General features: G+C 33.2%; 2 protein-coding genes and 1 pseudogene across 2 annotated transcripts in view; 1 reads left to right on the top strand and 2 right to left on the bottom strand.

The window, feature by feature from the left end:
- Nucleotides 1–563: 563 nt before the first annotated feature.
- LOC128172790 (histone H3.v1-like) lies at nucleotides 564–1,078 on the bottom strand. The gene is made up of 2 exons (XM_052838537.1): nucleotides 1,062–1,078; nucleotides 564–876 (listed from the first exon to the last, which is right to left on the bottom strand). Exons 1-2 carry the CDS (start codon nucleotides 1,076–1,078, stop codon nucleotides 564–566), a joined length of 330 nt encoding a protein of 109 aa, XP_052694497.1.
- A 4,404-nt stretch (nucleotides 1,079–5,482) lies between these two features.
- Nucleotides 5,483–6,410, top strand: LOC128172687 (uncharacterized; annotated as a pseudogene).
- Nucleotides 6,411–16,042: 9,632 nt separating this feature from the next.
- LOC128172676 (neurogenic locus notch homolog protein 2-like) overlaps nucleotides 16,043–23,191 on the bottom strand; it is a 50,420-nt gene continuing 43,271 nt past the window's right edge. The window contains exon 6 of the mRNA XM_052838449.1: nucleotides 16,043–17,107. Coding sequence (XP_052694409.1) covers nucleotides 16,893–17,107 — 215 coding nt within the window. The 3' untranslated portion in view covers nucleotides 16,043–16,892. The remainder of the gene's footprint in view (nucleotides 17,108–23,191) is intronic.

The following is a 23,191-nucleotide window of genomic DNA, read 5'->3' on the forward strand; positions in this document are numbered from 1 at the left end:
AAAGTATTATTCGAGTACAGTAGGTGAAAAGGTTTTTTTTCCACCGAATGTACAGTATAATGAAAGATTTTTTCTTGACAACCTACAGTTAATTTTTTCATATGCTTAATCAGTTAAGTTTGTGATAAATAACTGTAGGAAGCAAGAAAATTTAAAAAATAACGGAAATTATATGTTTTTTTTAAGAAGAAAACAAAGTAAAATTATGTTCAATATTTTTTATATAACATTTTTTAAAAAACATAATTTTTATAAGAATATGTTTTATATATAGAGCATAACTGCTATCAATTGTTATAATGTCTAAAAAATAAGTGAATGGTATTGCATAAACATGATGAAATAATAATGGCCTTATACGTATTTTTTACAAAGAATATTTTTAGAAATGATAAATACAGACATATATATATAAGGCAAAATTCTTTTTTGAGATATAGGCATTTTTCATTTCACATCTAGACATCAGTGAAAAAGGTAAGTTTTTTAATCATGATAAATTACTTAATGATGAGAAAAGAGAGGTAACTCTACAAACTATACATGCACAGCGAAAATTTCCTTTAATCCATTAAATACATAATATCCTCAAGTTCTTGTTCAATGTTATCAACTCTCGACTGTAAGTCTGTTAAGCGTCTTTCAATTTCTTCTTTCTCTTCTTTTAACTCTTCTTGTCTATGAGCCAGCCTCTCTAATATAACACCGTCAATGTCAATTTCCATTTGGTCTGCCGTTTGCTCTTCTTCTTCTGCTTCTTCTTCTTCTTTTTCTTCTTCTGTTTCTTGATGTTGTGTTTCTTTATTTCTGAATAGCTTTAGGTCTTCACAAGAAGTACCTACTTCTTTGGTTGATTTTAAGGGGAGATTGGAGTTACTGTAATTATATAAAAAAGAGGAGGGTCAATGCTACATAAGTTTATATTTTGTGTTTAAAATTAGTGAAAATTAAAAAAAAGAAAAACATTCGGTAGAAAAAAATGTTTTATATAAAAAGTTTTCTTAATATTATTTTCTATATTAAATTATCCTTTTTTCATTTGCTTTAAATAAAACGCATACCTGACTGTGAAATGCATGGTATTTTCGGTAAACTGTATGGTAATGCTGTTATTAACTGTCAAGTCATTTCTTAAAAAAATGAAGAAATGAATATTAAAAAATAAATTAAAAGGATAATAAAGACAAAAATAAATAAAATAAAATATGCACAAATGTAAAAAACTACTTACACAATAATTACTTCCATTTTTTTTTTGGAGGGTGAATTGAATTGTTCAGATCTGGTGAAAAAAATGAACTTGTCCTATTGGATTTAAGATTGCAAGGTGATTTTCTTAAAATTTTATTTGATTTTTATAAAAAAGAGATGCATTTTCCCTCCAATTTTTTGTACTGTTTAAGTTTTTTCTGATTGGATATTGGTGTTGTTTTGTTATATATTGTGAATGTTGAATTTCCCTCCAAAAATTATTTTGCTCCTACTCATTGGATGCAGAAAACAAATTCTTTGCAGTTGGTACAGTGTAAGATTTTTTGATTGGATATTGGTGCTGTCTTGTTATACATTGTAAATGTTAAATTTCCCTCCAAATACTATTTTACTCTTTTTGATTGGATGCAGAAAAGGAGTTCTCTGCAGCTGGTACAGTGTGTTGAAACAGGTTAATGATATGTATATTAGCCTACAGGGTGTAGATAAAATTGATACGGTAACCCTTTTAAAGTTTGATAAGGGTGTACTAATAATGCTGTGTAACGTGATGAGAAAGAATTTTTTGTTGTTGAGATGACACCGATTTCAAAAATTGAAAGAGAAGCGCATACTTTTCATATATTTAATGTATAACTTGATACACTGTTAATGGGTTTTGTAACATTAGTTTAAAATTTTTTGCGTATATTTAACAAAGTGTTGAATAAGGTGAAATACTTTTCAAATAGGATACCCTTATTGAATGAGAAGTGCAAATCACCCCTCACCCTCCCTTTTTTTTGCAATGAATTGTAAGAATGAATTACTCCATGATGGTGATAAGTTTTGACTCTGGTAAAAGGGCACAAATCTGCTGACTTTGTATTTGTTAACTTCTTTTGGAAAGGTTTGACCCATTAAAAGTAATTGCATTTACAATAAAATCAATCCGATTAGAAACCTTTTTGATCTTATAGATCAAATTAAATTCTACTTTTCTATATAAATTTTTATTAGTGATTTCTACTGACAAATAATTGTGCTGATTCAATTTATTTTAACATGGATTTACTACACCGCCCTTAATACAATGAACTGTTGACCTAAAGACGCATTTTGTGTCAGTATGTATAGGTCAGCTCATTTCAAGATTTGAAACTTTGGGTTTTTTTCAATTATAGGACTAATTGCTACACCCGATTTTTCATTATCGTTATTGACCCTTAATGCTATGAGGGTCACAATTAAACTATATAAGTAAAGGTAAAAATTTTATCAGTACCGCACTTTGTCTTCATTTCACACCGAGTATCTTTTATTACGTGTTGAATTGTAAAAATGCAATTTGCTGTTTTTCTCCTGTTCGGAATTGTTGGACTGTCGGTCCAACAATGTAATAATGTGAACCGTTGTTGTCGGGAAACCGCTCGCGGGTTTGATTGCGCCTTACAGAGGGATCCATGTTCCTGTATTTCTCTGTGTGGGGTGGCAGACAACAAGATTGTGGACATTGGCCGGGCTACCCACAGAATATTTGCTTCAGAGAAAATAATTGTCCACCAGCAGAGCTCCACAGACTATACACGGATGCCATGTCAAGGTATGTTTTTGACAATATTTATTCAAAGATATCATATTTTTCATGTAAAAAAATATGTACAAAAAAAAGGGGGGGGGTATGAATTTGTAACTGTTTAAAAATTTAAATAAAAATCTAAAATAAAAGAAATTCTAAATTTAGTATAAAATAAATAAAAGCCTATGCTATTTTATAAGTAAAAAAATAATTCAGGGGTGAGTGGACTATTTCGGAAAAATTTCGGATTTTACGTCATCACTCTTCAACTATTGAACTTTATTGAGCGCGCATCCTTCGAAGAAGATGGTAGGTAGATGACATGTGGATTGTCATTCCGACACTTAAAAATTTTATATTTTACTATGGGGGAGGGCTTGATAAAAAGAAAATACTTGTTAGATTGTGAAAGGTGTTAGATGTACTTTGCACACGATCCACTTATTTTCCCATAAAGAGATCGGATTGCAGACGACGGTTACCTGTCAAACTGTCATACCCCGCGATTTAATTTACGGAACACGAGGTCACATTTTTTTTAGCTGATGCACCGCATCAAATAAAAGAGGGAAAAGAATAAACATAAGAAAGTTGACATATAAAGAAGAGAATACCTTGTGTTTTGTCATAAAAATACCTATTTATTTTTCAACTTGATTTACCATTCGAATTTCATCATCGATTTTTTGATAACATGATGACGCACGTGGGAGTTAACTTTCAATAAAACATTCACACCTTGTTTTTCATACACCATACCGAATACATGAACTCAACTTTTTGAAATTTATTGCAGAATATATATTAATTAATTTTATTAATTATTATGCAGAAAAATATTAAATGGTTGTCTTTTTAAAGGATCAACAACGAAAGACACCACCACCAGGCAGGGTCCCTACCCAACTACCGAGACCGGCACCACCACCAGGCAGGGTCCCTACCCAACTACCAAGACCGACACCACCACCAGGCAGGGTCCCTACCCAACTACCAAGACCGACACCACCACCAGGCAGGGTCCCTACCCAACTACCAAGATCGGCACCACCACCAGGCAGGGTCCCTTACCCAACTACCGAGACCGGCACCACCACCAGGCAGGGTCCCTACCCAACTACCAAGACCGACACTGCATGTAAGCGTGAATGTGCATCCTGCCGAGTCCGGCTGTTATCTCCTGACCACTGCTCTTAGCACAGTTTACACGACCTTTCAGTGACCAGATAAGAGTCCAGTGCAGATGTAATTTTCACAAAAACAAATTCCAATATAAAGAAATTTTGAACAAAATTTTCCGATTTAAATAAAATAATGTATATAATTATATTGTTTTTAATTTAAAAAAAAAATAACAGTCACTGCCAACGGTGTCCCATGTATCGGATAGATATTTTTGGGGTTGGGAAACCAAACTCGCACCAAGTTGACAACACATTCTGGTAGAATGTCCCTACGATGGCTTGCAACATTGGTAAACCGAGGGTCTAACTGAAGAACATTTAGTTTTCTCTCTCTATATCTTTCATCAAGAAAAACTCCTCTATGGAAAAGCATTGTCCAGAAAAACTTATACTTTTCCTTTCGGAACGAGGTATTTCTTTTGTCAGGTAATGCTGGTTCAGAAGACCACCACATTTGTCTGTTTCCCCCGTCTGTTATGCAGGGTTTGCAAAAACAATGTTCACATTCATCACAGTTTTGACTTTGCGGGATACAGAATGTCCTCTCAAAGTCGTCAGCATTGATGTCCTCATTCCCAGTTGTATTTTCTTCACATATCATTTCTTCTAACTCCCATTCATTAAAATTGATGAAATGAATTATTGATTCCCTTTGATCAGAGTTCACCCTCAAAGTAATTATACTTGTGTCCTCATTTTCCTTCATTTTGTTACAAGAATGATGGCCAGAATTGGAGGGAAAGTTTTAGGGCATGGGGTACCAAAGGAGATTTCTTTACCATGGCATCATGTATGTGGCCATTTTTATAAGCATTAAATTCTTATTTTCTGTCCATCAAAGTTGTTATTAAATATTTACATGGAAATCTATTACAACATAATAACTATCACCATATTTTCCCCGCATCCACAAATATTTTGATCCCCACTGAGGGCCCACCCCGGGAGATGAGCTGATTAATAGATTTATTGACATTTGGCGGGATGCAGGGAGTGCCTCCCCACTGTGAAAATATTTCAACTTCACATGATTCATTGTAACTGGTCCATTCCATTTTATTTCTACAAAAGGGTAAATTGAGATTTTTGATGATTGTTTTATTCAAAAACCCTAAGGTCTATACACTTAGCTCTGTAATAATGAATGATATTAATAGTGAAACCATGTGATGCTGTCTTTTATTTCAACACGTGTCTGTGCTATGCAGGTATCTATTTATAGCTTCACTCTGTAGTCTTATCAGTTGGGGGTGTGGCCTTCTCCCTAATATGCTTAATTGCCGTCCGTGTGGATATTCAACTAGGTCAGATCCGGCCTTTAAATATAAGTATTGTAAAAGTATTACAAATGGGCCTACAAATGACGTTAATAACGTCAACAACGTCAAAAATTATCAGCATCGCGATGCTAATAACAGGATAATGCCCATTTAGTAAAAATGTGAAAAAATTATTCAACATAATAACATTTTAATGTGCCTATATAAATAAATGATCAAGAGTAAATTGGATTATTTTCAGGGGAGGAATGGGAAATGAAGACGATGCATTTTGGAAATGGTTTCGGCATTTAGGAGAGTTGCGGTCAATGTTTCTGAATGCAGTATTATTAGCTTTAAGCGCAACCTGCACAAAAACAATCGAGAAAAGAGTGCTTAATGTATTGGGAATTGATAAGAAAAATGTGAATTTTTTAGATTGTCACCAAATAAAGAAAACATTAAATTTGTTGTAAAAAAGGTGCCAAATTCTGTAGGAGCGGCTATGTTTTGGCTTATGGAAACTTTGAACAACCTTAAAGAAAAATTTCCAAGGACTGTAATTCATTGCAACTCTATCAAGGATGTTTCAACCATTTATAACTTTTTAACAAGTGAAGTCCCTGATAGCTTAAACTATGTTCAAATGTATCATTCATAAACACCATCAGACTGCAAATCAGAAATAATAGACAAACTTGTAAATGACAGTTCTCTTAGGATAGTACTAGCCACAAGTGCCCTTGGTATGGGAATTGATGTTAAATTCTGCAACAGCGTCATAATTTAAGGACCTCCTGTAAATGTTGCTGATCTTATTCAAGAGACGGGGCGAATAGGTCGAGATGGGCTACCATCTGTGGCAGTTGTATAGTATAATTCATACCAGTGTAAACAATTAGATACAGAAGTTAAGACCTTTTTACGAACAGATGTGTGCAGACGCGAAGGCTTATGGAGAATTTTCATACCAGTGCTGAAATGGAAACTGTAAAGAAGTCTTTAAATCAGCACCACTGTTGTGATATTTGTGCAGAATTGTGTACTTGTGGACATTGTATTTTATTACCAATTGAAAAACTTATGAATTGTGTCACATCAGAGGATACAGCCACAGATACATACAGCAGTAGCACTATTTCATACTTTTATGAATCTGAACAATTTTCATGTCTTTCAGACAATGAAAATCAATAAATCTATTTTGACAATTTTTCATGTCGTTGAGTTACTGGTTTCTTGACTTTCATCAATGTTCATTTTGATTTTTTCATTTATCGAGTTGATCCACAAAATTAGATTTTTTATATTACAATGTATCGATATTATCACTGGCCACAAAATTACTGTTCATATCATTGAAACTGATTTTCACAAAATTGATGTCCACTAATAAATGATTGAAACCACAGAATTATAAAATATATAAAAATTCAATTACAATTCAGTTATAATTTTCCTTTATTAACCATGTTAACTTGTATGTTTTTGGCAAGTGCAATTCTAGTCTTGATTCCTAAACTCAACGAAACTTTTAAGTGTTCACCTCAATAAATAGAATAATTTTGAAATTATGAAATAAAATGATGTGAAATTTTCAACATTTCATAACTGATATGTCTTCTCATCAATAACACAGATAAAGTAAAACAACAATGATTGAAATCAATTACCCGTGACGAAACGTCAAAACATTGGTATTTTTCTGCGCATGCTTAACATGATTGTCATTATTTTGTGATTGATTTTGTGTTTGATGATAGTTTATAAAGAAAACCACTTAACATGGCCAAAATCATGCGCGGATCCAGAATTTTTTCAATTCAAAAGGTATGAGCAAAATTGAACCAAACTGGAAATGTAAGTGATAATGAGAAAAGGTCAACATCTCGGGTCGCAACCAGAGGTCAAGGTCAATGCATTGTTCTAAACAATTTGAAATTTAAGTGGAAATCAGTCGCCATGACGGCAAGACAAGTAAATACATTAATATACTGGGTGAACACTTATAAGTTTTGATGAGTATAAAACTGGTAATGTGATAAAGTTAAATATGTTTGTTTCTTAAACGACAAAAAGGCAATGTTGGTAAATATCTAAATATTTTTGTTGGTAGTTTCTTATATGCATCTATGAACGGATTTTTTGGACAAACAATTGCTCTACATGTCAGCGTTCTACCAGGTATTTCACTGAAGGCAGAAATTTCAAATAATTCATTTGCTGTTTTCAAAACATCTTTCTTGTAGCTTGGGTATTTATGAATTCCTTTTCTGTTTTTTTTATTTCATTTATCATGTCTATGTGCTTAATTGCATCTATGAGATGAGGATATTCCTTGGAATGCTTGAGAATGCTGGTTTTGGTCTGATGTCCACTGCAAGCCTGTTTTGTGTCTCTGTTTAAAAGTTCGACATATTCATCTAATACCATGTTGTTGTTGGCTCCACCACTTAAGTTTACAAGCCTGTTAGCGATCAACTGTTCCTGTTTGTCTGCTTGTAATGTACCAGAAACTAAGGCTGTCAAGTGAATGCTTCCTATCAGATACTTTGTTTTGTTGGTTTTGTTATATATGGGCAATTCATATTTTGCACTTCTTACTGATCTATGGCCATCACCCATATCCACAGCTGTGTCTAAATTTTTGTGAAGTGCACCTAGTTTAAACAAATGCACTACAAAATCAAAAAGTTCATCTTTGTTTTCATCATTTTTATCTTCTTTAGGAGAGGAGACAACATACCCATGCATTCGAGACTCATGGGTCTTTAAGCTTTCGATAAAAGCATAACTTTTGTCACAGTGGTGGCACTGAAATCGATTTTCAACAGCAGTGTTGATCCAGTAGTTTTCAACATGGTGTTCTTCTTCAAAAACATTTCTCAATTCCTGCACTAAATCTGTATTTTCAAAAAACCAGTTTTTCACTATTCTTTCACTCACTTCATTGATCCACGAAACTTTTTCTTCAGAGCTACTCAGTTCTGGCACAGGTATTTTCTCCTCTGTGCTACGTAGTCCAAATTCTTTAAAAAACAGCACACAACACATTGCATCAAATATGGTATATAGTAGGAATTTGTAAGCTCTGTAGGAATTTTTGACTTCACCCTTCACATTTCTGGCATTTAAAAAATTTCTGAAATATGCAAATGTCCCTCTATCTCCAGCTGAAGTACTTTTGTATGTCGAGGTGCAAATTGCCTACAAGGTAATGACACAAATCAAATACCAGTTAACCTTAATACAACATAATGTTTCAATACTACCCATTAAGGTAACATTGTAAATGAAAGATATGTAAACGGTGTTGCATTAAAATCTGTTTTTGCTTTCAGCAACATTTACAATTGCACTGAATTTATTACAGGAACTTTTTCATGTCAGAAAATGTTTTCAAAATACTGGTGATAATTAAATAATGCATTATTTAGAAAAATCCTCCAGGCCACATTTGAAGAATTGTTTGTTATTAAATCCTCTCCTGATGGACTGATGTGAAGTACATGTACCTTACATGACAAAAATAATTCTTACTACATGTAACAATCTGAGAATCACATTTTTTATATCAAAATATCCATCTCCCAACCGAAAATCCATTTTGAAATAATGGTGAGAGAAGGCCAACAATTTTCAGCAGTCTCAATAGCTAGTTTTAAAACATAAGTATGGTACCTCAAGGAAATTCATTAAGCGATGGAAATCTTCAAACTTTGAGATGAATCCTCTTAAACTTTCTAGAGGAGTAGCAGCATTTGCCATGGATAACTGAGCACACTGGATCCTTTCATCTGTAAGGCGATCACCTAAAAATTTACTTTTGAATGTATTTAATTGATGCAGTTTTCATAGCAGTTCATAAACAGTTATTTTGATGGATATAAAAAGTAACTGCCTATGGACTGCTAGTTTTTAACAGTTAACAGAGCAGTTTTTAAACAGTTTTATTATACTTTTATGTTAAATACTGAAATCTGATTGGTTTAGACGCAGTTGGTAATCCGTTCTATTACACTCAGCAACACCTAGCAATATACTGGGCAACGGATAACAACGAATTGTTACATGCGCGTAAATTATGCGCGTACGGTTCCCCGTAAAATTCACTTCATTTCTATAAAAAATCAGTAAAAAAATTGATTATCTCGGGGAGTCAATTTTGTAAACAGTGCACAAAAGTACAAGATAAAGTTTAAAAGGGATGCACAAGTCTACGTCATGTTTAGGCCTAACGTTATATTCCTCGATTGTACTTGTATATCATATATAAAACCTACATGTTTTGACTTATTTATAATCTTGGTGATTGCATACGTACATGTGTAAATATATACATATTACATATTCTTGCCTTGTGTGAAAATATCGTGGGAATTTGGTTTTTGTTCCCCGGTTTTCTTGATTTTGGGTCCGGGCACCGGTCGTTTTCAAAGTGACAACTACAAAGCTTCTAGTATTCTGATGGCGTCCACTCTGTTCTCTTGCCACTTTCGTAAACAACTTCTCGTTTGCAGGCATTGGTCCACCTTTGAATATATTCTGGGTCCTCGGGAAATGTGAGGTCTGTACAAGTTGCCCCGTAGGCACGGTGGTGGTTGCAGCCGTATGCAACACAAAAGTCATTTTTGCCCATTTCGAAACAGTATCTAATGACGCTTTACCCCTGACCTCGCTTGACCCCAACATCCGCCGCATGGATTATCGGAATTGTACAAGTCGAGAATGTCCAAAACACCAGTAAAGGTTTTTTAATTGAAGTGATTTTTTTATCTGCTACATTGTAATCGAACATTAATAAACAGTTGTGAACTAATGATAAGACACTTGGGTTTCAGAATATATGTATATCTTTAAAATATGATTTACCTATCACATAACATTTGTATTGTCCTTAAAGCACAAATTCTAAAAATAAATTTGTGTAATAATAAATCACTAAAATTGGGTTTTCTCTCTAACTTTATTGTTAATGTATTAATTTTTTTCGTCAGTTTATATCAATTAAAACCTTACTACAAGGTCTTTATAACATGTAAAATTCAAACTTTTTGCATTATTGGAAGAACAGAAAAAATTACCATCAAAATTTATTTAACAGAAAATTTAGACGATGTTCCAATTAAAACAGGATTAGTTAAAAATTCAACCTTGATCATACCATCAAAAGTGAAATCTATGAGGACATTTTAGTCTGATAAAGAGTCATTTGAGGAAGATTTATCTCTGAAAAATACAATGATAAAGAATTTGTTCCCGAGTATGAGGAAACATCCGAAAGTCCAACATCAGAGATTCCAACATCCGAAAGTCCAACATCAGAGAATTCAAACATTTGATAACGATTCAATTAATCAAGAAAACAGTTTCTTATGGGGACGGACGAACTGAAGTTATCAAAGATATTAACTTTTCATACACCGAAAAAATGAGGGAAGTTTCTCCACTCGAAGTATTTTGGAACTTTCTTAACGATTTTATGGATGAATCCTAAAACGAGTGGGAGTTTGTTTCAAGAGAATCTGAGCCAATTGTGATATCTGACCCGATGAACTATTTCCGTAACAGTTATTTACTCGTGTACCCTGATGACTTATCATAGAGTGACTTCTGTAAATAAACTGTAAACGTTTTGTTAAAAACACAAGTTATAAATTGTACGTATTTGCTCTTAATATGATTTCGAGTTCAGCTTGCTCACAGATTGAAAAGGGAATGATTATTTTGTTTTCTTTTTTAAAATTCCGCCAACATTATTTCTGTAACATTTGACATGCTATTTCAAGAAGTGTACCTATGTGTCCAATATGGGACATGTATTGCTCTTGCAATACTCTCTGAATGCTTGTTTACATTGTAAAAAAAATAATTGGTATTTTAAGAGACGATTAATTACCCTCCCCTTCCACATCAAAAACCTTTTACTTATAATTCTAAGTATCAGAACAATTACTTGCACTAATTATACCCCCGCTCCGAAGGAGAGGGGGTATACTGTTTTACCCTTGTGTGTCTGTCTGTCCGTCCGTCCGTCCGTCCGTCTGTCCGTCCGTAACAAAAATTTCTGTCGCATTTATCTCAGCAACTATTTATCGCAGATGCTTGATATTTTAACACAGTGTTTGTTAAGGCATGCCATATTGTGGGATATATTTTTGTACCAATCGGACGTCAACTTCCTGTTAAATGACGACTTTGCTTATTTTTTAACCAAAATTTTCAAACAAATTTTCGTCAAAGATTTCTCAGCAACTGTTTATCGCAGTTGCTTGAAATTTTTACACAGTATTTGTATAGGCATGCCATATCGTGGGATATATTTTTGTACCAATCAGACGATAACTTCCTGTTAAATGACGACTTTGTTTATTTTTAGCAAAAATTTTCAAACAAATTTCCGTCAAAGATTTCTCAGCAACTGTTTATCGCAGATGCTTGAAATTTTTACACAGTATTTGTATAGGCATGCCATATCGTGGGATATATTTTTGTACCAATCAGACGTCAACTTCCTGTCAAATGACGACTTTGTTTATTTTTTGCCAAAATTTTCAAACAAATTTCTGTCAAAGAATTCTCAGCAACTATTTATCGCAGATGCTTGAAATTTTTACACAGTATTTGTATAGGCATGCCATATTGTGGGATATATTTTTGTACCAATCAGACGTCAACTTCCTGTTAAATGACGACTTTGTTTATTTTTAGCAAAAATTTTCAAACAAATTTCCGTCAAAGATTTCTCAGCAACTGTTTATCGCAGATGCTTGAAATTTTTACACAGTATTTGTATAGGCATGCCATATCGTGGGATATATTTTTGTACCAATCAGACGTCAACTTCCTGTCAAATGACGACTTTGTTTATTTTTTGCCAAAATTTTAACAAATTTCTGTCAAAGAATTCTCAGCAACTATTTATCGCAGATGCTTGAAATTTTAAAACATTATTTGTTTAGGCATGCCATATTGTGGGATATATTTTTGTATCAATCGGATGTCAACTTCCTGTTAAACGACGACTTTGTTTATTTTTAGCCAACATTTTCAAACAAATTTTCGTCAAAGATTTCTCAGCAGCTATTTATCGCAGATGCTTGAAATTTTAACACACTATTTGTTTAGGCATGCCATATTGTGGGATATATTTCTGTACCAATCGGATGCCAGCTTTCTGTTAAATGTCGACTTTGCTTATTTTGCATATTCACATCAGAGCGGGGGTATCACTAGTGAGCATTGGCTCACAGATATCTTGTTATTATTCTATATAGTAAAACATAGCTTTTTCAAACTTTTGATTTACAGCAAATAACGTTTACAAATCAATATTGAAACCTTATAGTTCCATATATAATTCAGGTCTGCGTTAAACAAAATAACTTGCGACCAAATTAATGAATTGTAATTACTAACCAGCTAATCAATGATTTATTCTAATGGTTAAAAGATATAATAATGGGACTTGAAATATTTGTAAAGAAATGGTTTTATGTCAACATTGTTCTTTAAAAATCATTTTACGAGTCTGTAAATACTTACGACTTTGTCGTAAGTTCTTTTGTAAAATGCAGTCCAGGACCTCTTTATAATTACAACCCTTATCGTGCTTCATGGTAATTTATTTTAATTGATATACAGGAATGGCGCGTTTTAAAATGAATGTTTTATAAGTTAGACAAATTGTTTAGTCAAAATTCAGCAAAAGTTTTTTTTGTTTTTGTTTTCACAGCAATCCATTTATTCATTTAGCTATATTTACACGAAATGTAAACATTTTTCGGAAGTACTCGGGACACCTCGCGCAATTTTTCAACGTTATCATCCGGGCGTCTTCATCTCCTTGGCAATGGTATATGCTTATGCTTTACCCTCGGCGTCGGCGGTGGCGTCAGCGTCGGCGTCCGGACCTGGTTAAAGTTTTTGTTGCAGGTCCTGTATCTAAGCTATTACTTGTCCTATCTTCACCACACTTGCATGGATGATGCATCTGGACCTACTTATGGACTTGAAAGACTTGGATGCTGAATCTGGGTCCTAAATTTCAGATGCTAGAGGAGGTTAAGATTGTTGGACCAGGTTAAAGTTTTAATTGCTAGTGCCCTTTGATAGCAATATCTTAGTTACTGCTGGTCCTTACTTCACCAAACTTGCATGGATGGTGTGTCTTATGATACTGATGCACCTGAAAAGCTTGAATGCTGAATCTGAGCTATAGGTTTCGGATGCTGGAGGAGATTCAGGTTTTCGGAGCAGGTTAAAGTTTTTGTTGCAGGTGCCCATTGATAGCAATATCTAAGTTACTACTGGTCCTAACTTCACCAAACTTGTATGGATGATGCGTCTTATGATACTGATGCACCTGACAAGCTTGAATGCTGAATCTGAGCCATAGGTTTCGGATCCTGGAAGAGGTTAAGGTTTTTAGAGCTAATTTAAGTTTTTGTTGCAGGTGCCCTCTGATGATTATATCTTAGTTACTACTGGTCCTAACTTAAGCAAACTTGTATGGATGATGCGTCTTATGATACTGATGCACCTGGCAAGCTTGAATGCTGAATCTGAGCCATAGGTTTCGGATCCTGGAAGAGGTTAAGGTTTTTAGAGCTGGTTAAAGTTTTTGTTGCATGTGCCCCCTGATGATGATATCTAAGTTATTACTTGTGCTTACTTCACCAGACTTCCATGGATGGTGCGTCTTATGATTCTGATGCACCTGACAGGCTTGAATGCTGAGTCTGAGCCATAGGTTTCGGATGCTGGATAAAGTTAAGTTTTTTGGAACAGGTCACATGTTAAATAGATGATATTATTATTTCAAACTTGCATAGTTGATTTAACTGTAATATGAATGAATCGCAGAGGTAGCTTCAGATGCTGAGCTTGATCTCCATTATCAAGGATGCTAAAAATAAATCTTAGTTTTTACAGGTCCTTTCTTCACCAAACTTGAATGGATGGTGTGTCTTATGATACAGATGCATCTGACATGCATGGATGCTGAATCTGAGCCATAGATTGCGGATGCTGGAGGAAGTTAAGGTTTTAATTGCTAGTGCCCGCTGATGATGATATCTTAGTTATTACTGGTCCAAACTTCACCAAACTTGAATGGATGGTGTGTCTTATGATACAGATGCACCTGACAGGCATGAATGCTGAATCTGAGCCATAGGTTGCGGATGCTGGAGGAAGTTAAGGTTTTAATTGCTAGTGCCCTCTGATGATGATATCTTAGTTATTACTGGTCCAAACTTCACCAAGCTTGCATGGATGATGCATCTTATGATACCAATGCACCTGATGGGCTTGAATGCTGAATCTGAGCCATAGGTTACGGATGCTGGATGAGGTTTAGTTTTTTGGAACAGGTCACATGTTTTATAGATGATAGCTTGCATAGTTGATTTAACTTTATTATAAATTAAACGCAGAGGTTGCTTCAGATGCAGAGCCTGATCTCCATTATCAAAGATGCTAAAGAAATCTCCTACCTCACTCAAACCTGCTCGATAGATAGATGTGTTTGTTGATAAATGATATCACATGATTCCTATGATATGGTATTGTATGATATGAAACAATATTGTTTGATATGATACAATATGATATCATATGTTATATTATAAAAAGTTACACAATACGATATGATATTGTATCAATTTTTTTGTTATTTTATGATATGATATTGTGATGTATAGTATTGTATATTATGATACAATATTGTATAATATTATATTGTATTTTTAATTTATTATTCTATCACATGATACAATTACATAAGATATTGCAAAAATTTAAATTGTATCCTATGATACAATATTGTATATTCTATAATATTGTATCAGACAATATTGTAAAATATGATATTGGTTTCTGTAATATAGAATTATATCATATGAAATTGTATTATATGATATTTTAATATTATAAAATATTTTATCATACGATATTGTATGATATGATATTGGTTTATATGATATATTATCATATCACATGAAATTGTATTATATCATATTGTAATATATTTTATTGTGTCATATGATACAATATGTATAATATAATAAATGTATTTTAAAATATTTTACTTTATCACATAATATTGTATCATTTGATAAGATACAACGTTGGAATCAAATTATATTGTATTATATGATATAATATCATATTATGTATCAAATATGTTTCAGTGTCATACAATACAATATCATACTATATTATACAATATAATATCATGTTTCAATGTTATGATGTATTATGTTATATGATATTGTAATATAATAATATATTGTATTATATTTTATGATATTGTATTATGTGATCAAATACAATAAGGTATAACACAATACAATGTCATATCATACGTTACAATATCATATCTCATTATTGTTTATAACGGTATTTAATTTTATTATATGATATATATTATAAATATGACCTGATGCAATATTTAATTTTATATCATTGTATTGATTAACATAGGAACATACGATTATCATAAAAAAAAATATCAGATGATATACGATATTTTGTCAAAACAGAATCCATGAATATCCAAGATCATAAAGTATGATTTTCATATAAAATGATAAAGGTGGTCTTATGAAGGTGATGTCTCATAAGGGTGATGCTCCGTCACGGTGAGCTTAGTAATCTATGATTACCTATGTTTAAAAAAAAGTTTTGAAAAATGTAATGCTTCAACGCGTCATTATGTATTTTTAATCAAAAGATAAAAGCTATAAAAAAATATTCTCTTGGTCAATGGTTACAATGTCTTATCCACATTTAAAAGAAACGAAAAAAAACCCGCAGTTGTTATTTATTGACACAACACAAATAACACAGAATAAACACCAACACGAATGGATTCGAACGAAATTTGTAAATGTTGATACATATTAAGGTACATGAAAGATTCACAGTCAATATATCCAGTGTATGTAGTATTATACATGTAGATGAGATGAGATAGAGTCATCACGCAACATATCGAACATATACATGTGTAAAATCAAATCATGCATGTCTTTTAAAATTATATTTATTATGCTATGCTATAGTTATTATTTCAATGATATGCTATACTATTTTAATAACATGCTTTGAAATGTGTATGCTGTGCTATGAAAATTTGAAATGAAAAGCTTTATGATAAGATATGTTATGGTTTGCTATGAAATTTGAATAAAAACGCCTCCGTGTACAGAAGAGTTTAAAACATTTGAATAAAAATGATAAGCTGAAGTGTACTACTTATCTGTAATATTAACATTTATATTAATTCATGCTACATGCTGTGCTTATTGTAATGATAAGAAGCTAAAGCTTACCACTGATCTGTAATGTTAGAACATTATTTCTCGAAAATAAAATCCTTTAAAAGCGTGATAAACTATGCTGTATGCTATGTTATGATGAATGACAACCGTGAGATTATATGTTACGGTATCGGATTTTAAAGCATTGGAAAAAGATTTCAGTGCTATGTCACATTGTATGCTGTGGTATATGTTGTAAAAGATATATGTTTGCTTGAACTGACTGAAGGTATAAGTAAGACTTGTCCAGCTGAATTAAAAAAAAAGATACATAATAAATTATCAGGGATGCACAAACAAATGCATGTATTTTTATACGGTAACTTTTCATCTATGACACCAAATTATTTGATGATTAGACGGGGACGCCAAACACGTCAACTTCACAAAGAGTGAGAAACTCTGTTGTCTTGGAGATCTTGACGAATCTTCCCCGTGGTAATGTCGTACAGTCGATGACGACCAGCTCTGACGCTTTACCGGGACCAGCAAAGAAACCACAGGGAGTGTTCACATCTGACTCTGTCAGCCCAACTGTGACGGAAACTTCCTGCAGCCGGAATGCCACATCTAAAAATAGTCATATTATGGTCATTTAGGATATATACAGAACACTACAACATACTACTACACCAGTTGCACGGATAAGTTCAGTAAGCTTTTTAAACAGAACGCTTCATTTTTTGCACGGTTCTGTTTATAAAATATAGGTGCAAGCTTTGTGAATTGTTTGCTTGCTATTTCTAATTAGGTGGTCGTGGCTTGAAGCCGTTTACTGTTTACGATAATGATTTTAAAAGCAGCACAAATAGATACAACAATTACCCCTAAAACTAGTGTTGCAAATAAGTTTTCATTCCTACAAGATATGCGCTTCATTTCATTTAAAACAACAGTCCGAAAAGCTTATCTAACACCTGCAAAAAAACTTTTGTATATATTTCTAAGGTACTATAACCATCATCAAAAAATATATACGAATTCTTATATTAGTTTTATATTTACAAATCTCATATAACTATTCTTATCATTACAGGGGAATATAATGATCTTTGTGCTAAAACATGCATTTCACTCCTTAAGTCTAGATGGTCATTAACTGTTAATTACTTATTCAACTCTTTTTTTCTGTTCAGGTATTAATTTTATGTGCTCATGCAAATGTTTTTATATGCAATCCTAACGGAAGATGCCATCATATTTTTTTTTCTGAAACGACATATTGTGTACAGTCAGACATTTCGTTTTGTACAATCGGGCATTTTTCTCTCTTTAGCCACATGTATTTTGCATGTATGAACACATTTCTTTTGATATATACAATAAGTTCATAGCTTTTATTTATTTGATGGACACGTATTAGGTCTTTACCGTATGCAATCGATGAAACATGTATTTCAAATTTAATTAAACCCATTGATAAGACAAACAAGCAATTTTTGTTCCACATATGTTGGGATAACGTAGACAGTAACGGTTTTCTTTACGTCTGATGGCCAGTGATCGGCTAGATGTGGAAATTTTAATGAAACACTTAACAAGGCCGAGTATAGTCTGAGTGCGCATTGTTTTAAGCATTTTATTTTCAGGAATTCGTAAGTGCAAAGTTATCTTTTTGTCTCGTGTTTCTTTTGAAATTAGCATCATTCTTTACGTATATGAGTTGAAAAAGTGTAGGTTTTTTTTTCTTCAAAATTATCATCTGTATTTGTAACCGGGTTTTCCTACGGAAAAATCCGGCTATTAAAATGGTGACAATGGCGGGCGGGCGGGCTTCTGCCAACAGGGTACCCTCATTGTACGGATAACTCCTCCTACAGGTTTCAAGATAGGAAGTTGTTTTGGGTTTTTTTGGCAGATCATTTGTACCTATATCAGAGGTGTGCAAATTGCTAGGATTTTGATTTCTGATAATTTATGAAAAAAATACCAGCTTTTGAACTTATTTTTTGTCAAAATATTGCATATAGGGTACTCCATTTCACTGGATACGGTTCGTAGTGTTTATCAATTCAGAGTTGACACGAATTATGGATACAGTTCAAATAAAAGAAAACCCGGTTTGCTGTCACATTGACAGCTTTTCATTTGTTTATGAGTGTACGAGTTGGAAAGTTTTTTATGACAATAATTAATTGGGTAAAACGCGGTATGGTGCTAACGAAAGCATCGTTTCCCAGTATTGTAAACTTCTGCATAATGCCGAAAAAAGGAAGATTCAAAGCTGTCATATCTTGTTTTGATAAGATGACAAGGCATTAACAGTAACATTTAAACTGTATAAATGGTTTATTTAAAAAAAAATGTATTACCCAATAAAAACTGCAACATGCAAATGAAGAGAAATGCATCATTGGAAAAAAAATACAATCCCTGTACCAAACCAGGATCTATAGTTCTCCGATGCATATTAAACTCGATCGACCAGAGCTTAGTATGTATCAAACCATGGATTTTTTTAAATTCTTTATTAATTTTTGGGATGAATTAAAACATTGTGAGTTAGGTTTTTTATAGATTTAAATTTAAAAGTTCTAACCCATCGAATTTTAGTTTGAAAAAATATACCCCACAAAAAAGCTCCATGCAAACCCCATTGCGATAAACTCAAGGGTACAATAAACCACATGAAATTACATATGAAAAAACACATTCCTAATGTATATGTTTCTCCTGTATCTACTGAAGTAATGGTTATAAGTATTTTCCCCATAAAATATTAATCTGAAGTGAAGTAATAAAATGCCTGCTATAAGGCACATATAAATAATTGATACACATTACAAATTATTACTAGGAATTTACAAAAGATGATTAATGTACTCATCACATGTATGATAAATCTTTAAAGCTAGATGATTATTTATGCTAAAAATTAACATTTATAAAATCAAGGAGAATATACAGCAGCCCAAGTAAAAACTTAACATACCTGATGCCAATTGTTGACAAGTACCTTTTCAAGTATTTTAACTAGGAACACTGTGCCGGATAATTATGCCAGTGCCAAGGTGGCATTTTTGCACCCGTCTAAGCTGCATATATTGCAAAATTCAAATATGCCATATGATAGACCATTGCTTAAAGAGTTAACAAGCACCTTTGTTATCATTGTATCTCATCTGCCAGGTGAGATATTTACCTTTCAAAAATAAATTCCTATAGGATAATAATTTTTCCAATAGGAAAAACAATATTCCTATAGGTTATTTGAAATTTCCTATCGTAATACAAGAACTTCCTATAGGAATTTCAATTCCGATAGGATTTGATAAAATCCGATAGGAAAACTTAATATCCTATAGGAAAACTACATGTCTGAATCAAATTCCTACAGGAAATACCATTCTCCTATAAGAAATATAATTCCTATTGGACTTATAAAAAATCTTATAGAATTGTCAATATTTCCTATATATATTAATTTTTAAAGGTAAATATCTCACCTGTCAGGTGAAACACACTTTAAACAAATGTGGTTATATATTTTCTGGACAATGGTCTATCATTTGGTATATATGGATTTTTCCGATACTGCATCTTAAGCGGGTGCAAAAATGCCACCTTGGCACTGGCATAATTATCCGGCACAGTGTTTAGGGCTGTCACGGGTACCCGAAATGCCAGCGAACCGCGGAATAACTTGTTCAGTTCGGTTTCGGTTCCATTTTCCGGTTTTTGGTTCGGTTCCGATTTGTATAATATAATCCGTATTATTTTTAGAATGGCGTCGAAATAGAAGGGCGGTTCGTTAGTGTGGAAGTTGTTTGACTTTTACGCACTGAAGACGTTAAAGCCAAAACAATAACAGCTAGTGTATACGATATGCATGTTACAAATGAAATATTCTACTGGTCCCCCACATCATCTATGTCGAGGCATTTGGAAAAGAAACACGGGATAAACATTGAAAGAATTAAGAAAGAAAATAGTAGGAGATCTAACGCAAATGTAAAGTCCCAATCAGGAACATGGACAATCAATTCAATACTAGTACTTGTGCAGGAGTAACATGACAATTACGACTACAGGCAGCATTTACTATGAACAGTAAGGTAACTCGTACATCTACGAGAAGTATAACGAGGGCAATAGGCGTTTTCATCACCAAAACTTGTGACCATTTTCCGTCTTGGAAAGCCCTGGCTTTGTTAAACTTGTAGAAGGTATGACATACCATGCAGGGCCAACTTCTCAGAAAAAGTAATATGAAGACACCAAATCCACAGTATATGAATGCTTAAATCAGGCAAGTTACCTTGCATTAACCACCGACTCGTGGACTTCTACTGTTACAAACTTATTGTGTAGAGAACCCCCCCCCCCCCCCCCCCCCCGAAGTTTCTTAAATCCATCAACTCCAGATGTCTTATGATGATGATTCTCTTTGCTCAGCAGTCAAGTGTGCCATTCTCCATGATCTTAGACAAAGGTAGGGATTTCAAATTTACAATGCACTTTTATCTAAATAATTTGTGAAATGTATTTAACTTGTTGATAATTTTTCCAACTAATTATTTTTGTGTACATGTATGGAGAGTTGGAAATAGAATAGTAAAATTTTAAACACTTATGAATTAAGAGATGAAGTAATGATAATTTATCAAATTTGGTTTTAGATACACAGTTCCTGAGACTCAGCTATTCCTGAGAGAAAGGCCATGCTTAGATCCTAGATTTAAAGCTATGCCTTACATCACTGAAAATGATAGGCAGAATAAGTTCACTTTCTTAGTTCAGAAGGTCTTAGATATGAAAAATACAGTCAATGAAGCTGTCAGCCGCTTAAAACTTTAGTAATTTTTTAAAATGATTTTTTTGGAAACGAATCGACAAATCAATAGGCATTGCATAGGTTTTGTTAATTGAATAGATGCTTATTAATTAACTAAGTTTGATAATTAAAAAAAAAGAAAACTAACATATTTTATTTTGCTAAATTCTATTAACTTTAAATTCAATAAATTGCCAGGTTAAAACAGAAATCAGATGAATGCCTAAATGATGATCACACACTACCAGTTCTTCCAACATTGCCTAATGATCAGCCTAGCTGCTGAAGAAACTTTAATGAAAGATACCCCTGCATCCTGTTCTGTAGCAATCACAACTTTTCGGGCCTTTCCGGCAAGCTCGGAAAAACACCTCGAATGTATAACCTAGGCCATGACAACCCCCCCTCCCCCTTTTTTTTTTTATAAAACTTGATATAAATAAAACACATTTTACGATCTGTTGAGATGTGAGCTATACTTCATGAAAGTAAACGATAGACACTAATTTATAACACAGAAGTAATAAACAAGACTGTCTAGCCGATACTTATTTTAAAGGAAAGCCGTACTCCGTTTTTTTACCAAATTCTAACATCCGATGTTAATACATTCGAGGTGTTTTTCCGAGCTTGCCGGAAAGGCCCGAGAAGTTGCGATTGATTCTGTAGGTCTCGCTGGGCCTTTATAAAAAAAATCCGCCTTACATGATCGCTTTGGGGATGTTTTTGTTGTGAAGGTTTAACTAGCCAAGCTTTTGGAGTCAAGGATTAATCAAAGTACTGACATTACTGAAAGACGGGGTCTTGAAAGTGTCCACATTTTCCACGAATATGCTTCCAAAAATTATGAATTTAATTAGGTGTTTCAATCTATGTTAAAATTCAGCTTTTTGCAATCGACTATTACTGAAAAAGATGGGTGATTAAGGTGTGTAAAATGCCCATATGTAGAGAGATACATGTACTGCACACGGTAAATTAAAAATTAAAATCATAGCAAACGTGCATTATCTTTCAATTCATAGGTCTAATATTGGTGTAAGATATTTTTCGACTGGAGAAAGATCAGTTAAGTATCTGATGATAGACATTAAGATATTGATGAAATTTTTGTCCGTTATAAAGTATTGAAAAAAGAGTCAACTTATGTCTCATAACATTAAGAAAAAATTACGTTCTTCGATCGATAAGATTTTTTATATTGTTTGATGTATTGGTCATCCAAAATGTTTAATCTAAATAGATTTTGCTCACAATGCATTGTTCAAAATTTAAATCCAGTTTGATTAACTAAAGAGCCAATGAACGAGAAGGCTAATTCAGAATTGTTTTTTTTTTTCTAAGTACAAAATTTCATTAGAGATGAACAGCAGTCATAGTGCAAGTCGAAGCCAATGAAACACCTATTCAATACTTATATATAAGACAGCTATGTATAACCCGTCCAAATTTTAACTTCGGCTCGGGCATGAAGTTCCGTAGTATTCAGGTGATTGATTGTTAAAATAAAATTCACATCTTTTCAAAAATGGCACATAGCGTTTGGGAACGTTACATTCGATTCGATTGACCTACAACCTTTTCTACTGTTTAATGAGCTCGTCCACCAGCTGAATCGTCAACGGCGTTGTGCGTTCAGTTACGTAACTCATTCCAAAAATCGCTACAACTATTGGATCCGAGCAAGAATATTTTGATCAATAAAACTATTTGTTTATTTTCTTTATAGAATTTGGTTTATACATAGAGGACTTAAAAGATTTATTGCCTGTTTTTATAATATAATATTTACTGAAATGCATGAAATCTTTCTGCACTATTTTCTTACGCGTAGACTCATTCCATGTGTTCTACGCGTGCCTTCCGGTTTGAGAATGCGG

Source organism: Crassostrea angulata, chromosome 2 (genome assembly GCF_025612915.1).
Source record: "Crassostrea angulata isolate pt1a10 chromosome 2, ASM2561291v2, whole genome shotgun sequence".
Taxonomy (NCBI): Eukaryota; Metazoa; Mollusca; class Bivalvia; order Ostreida; family Ostreidae; genus Magallana; species Magallana angulata.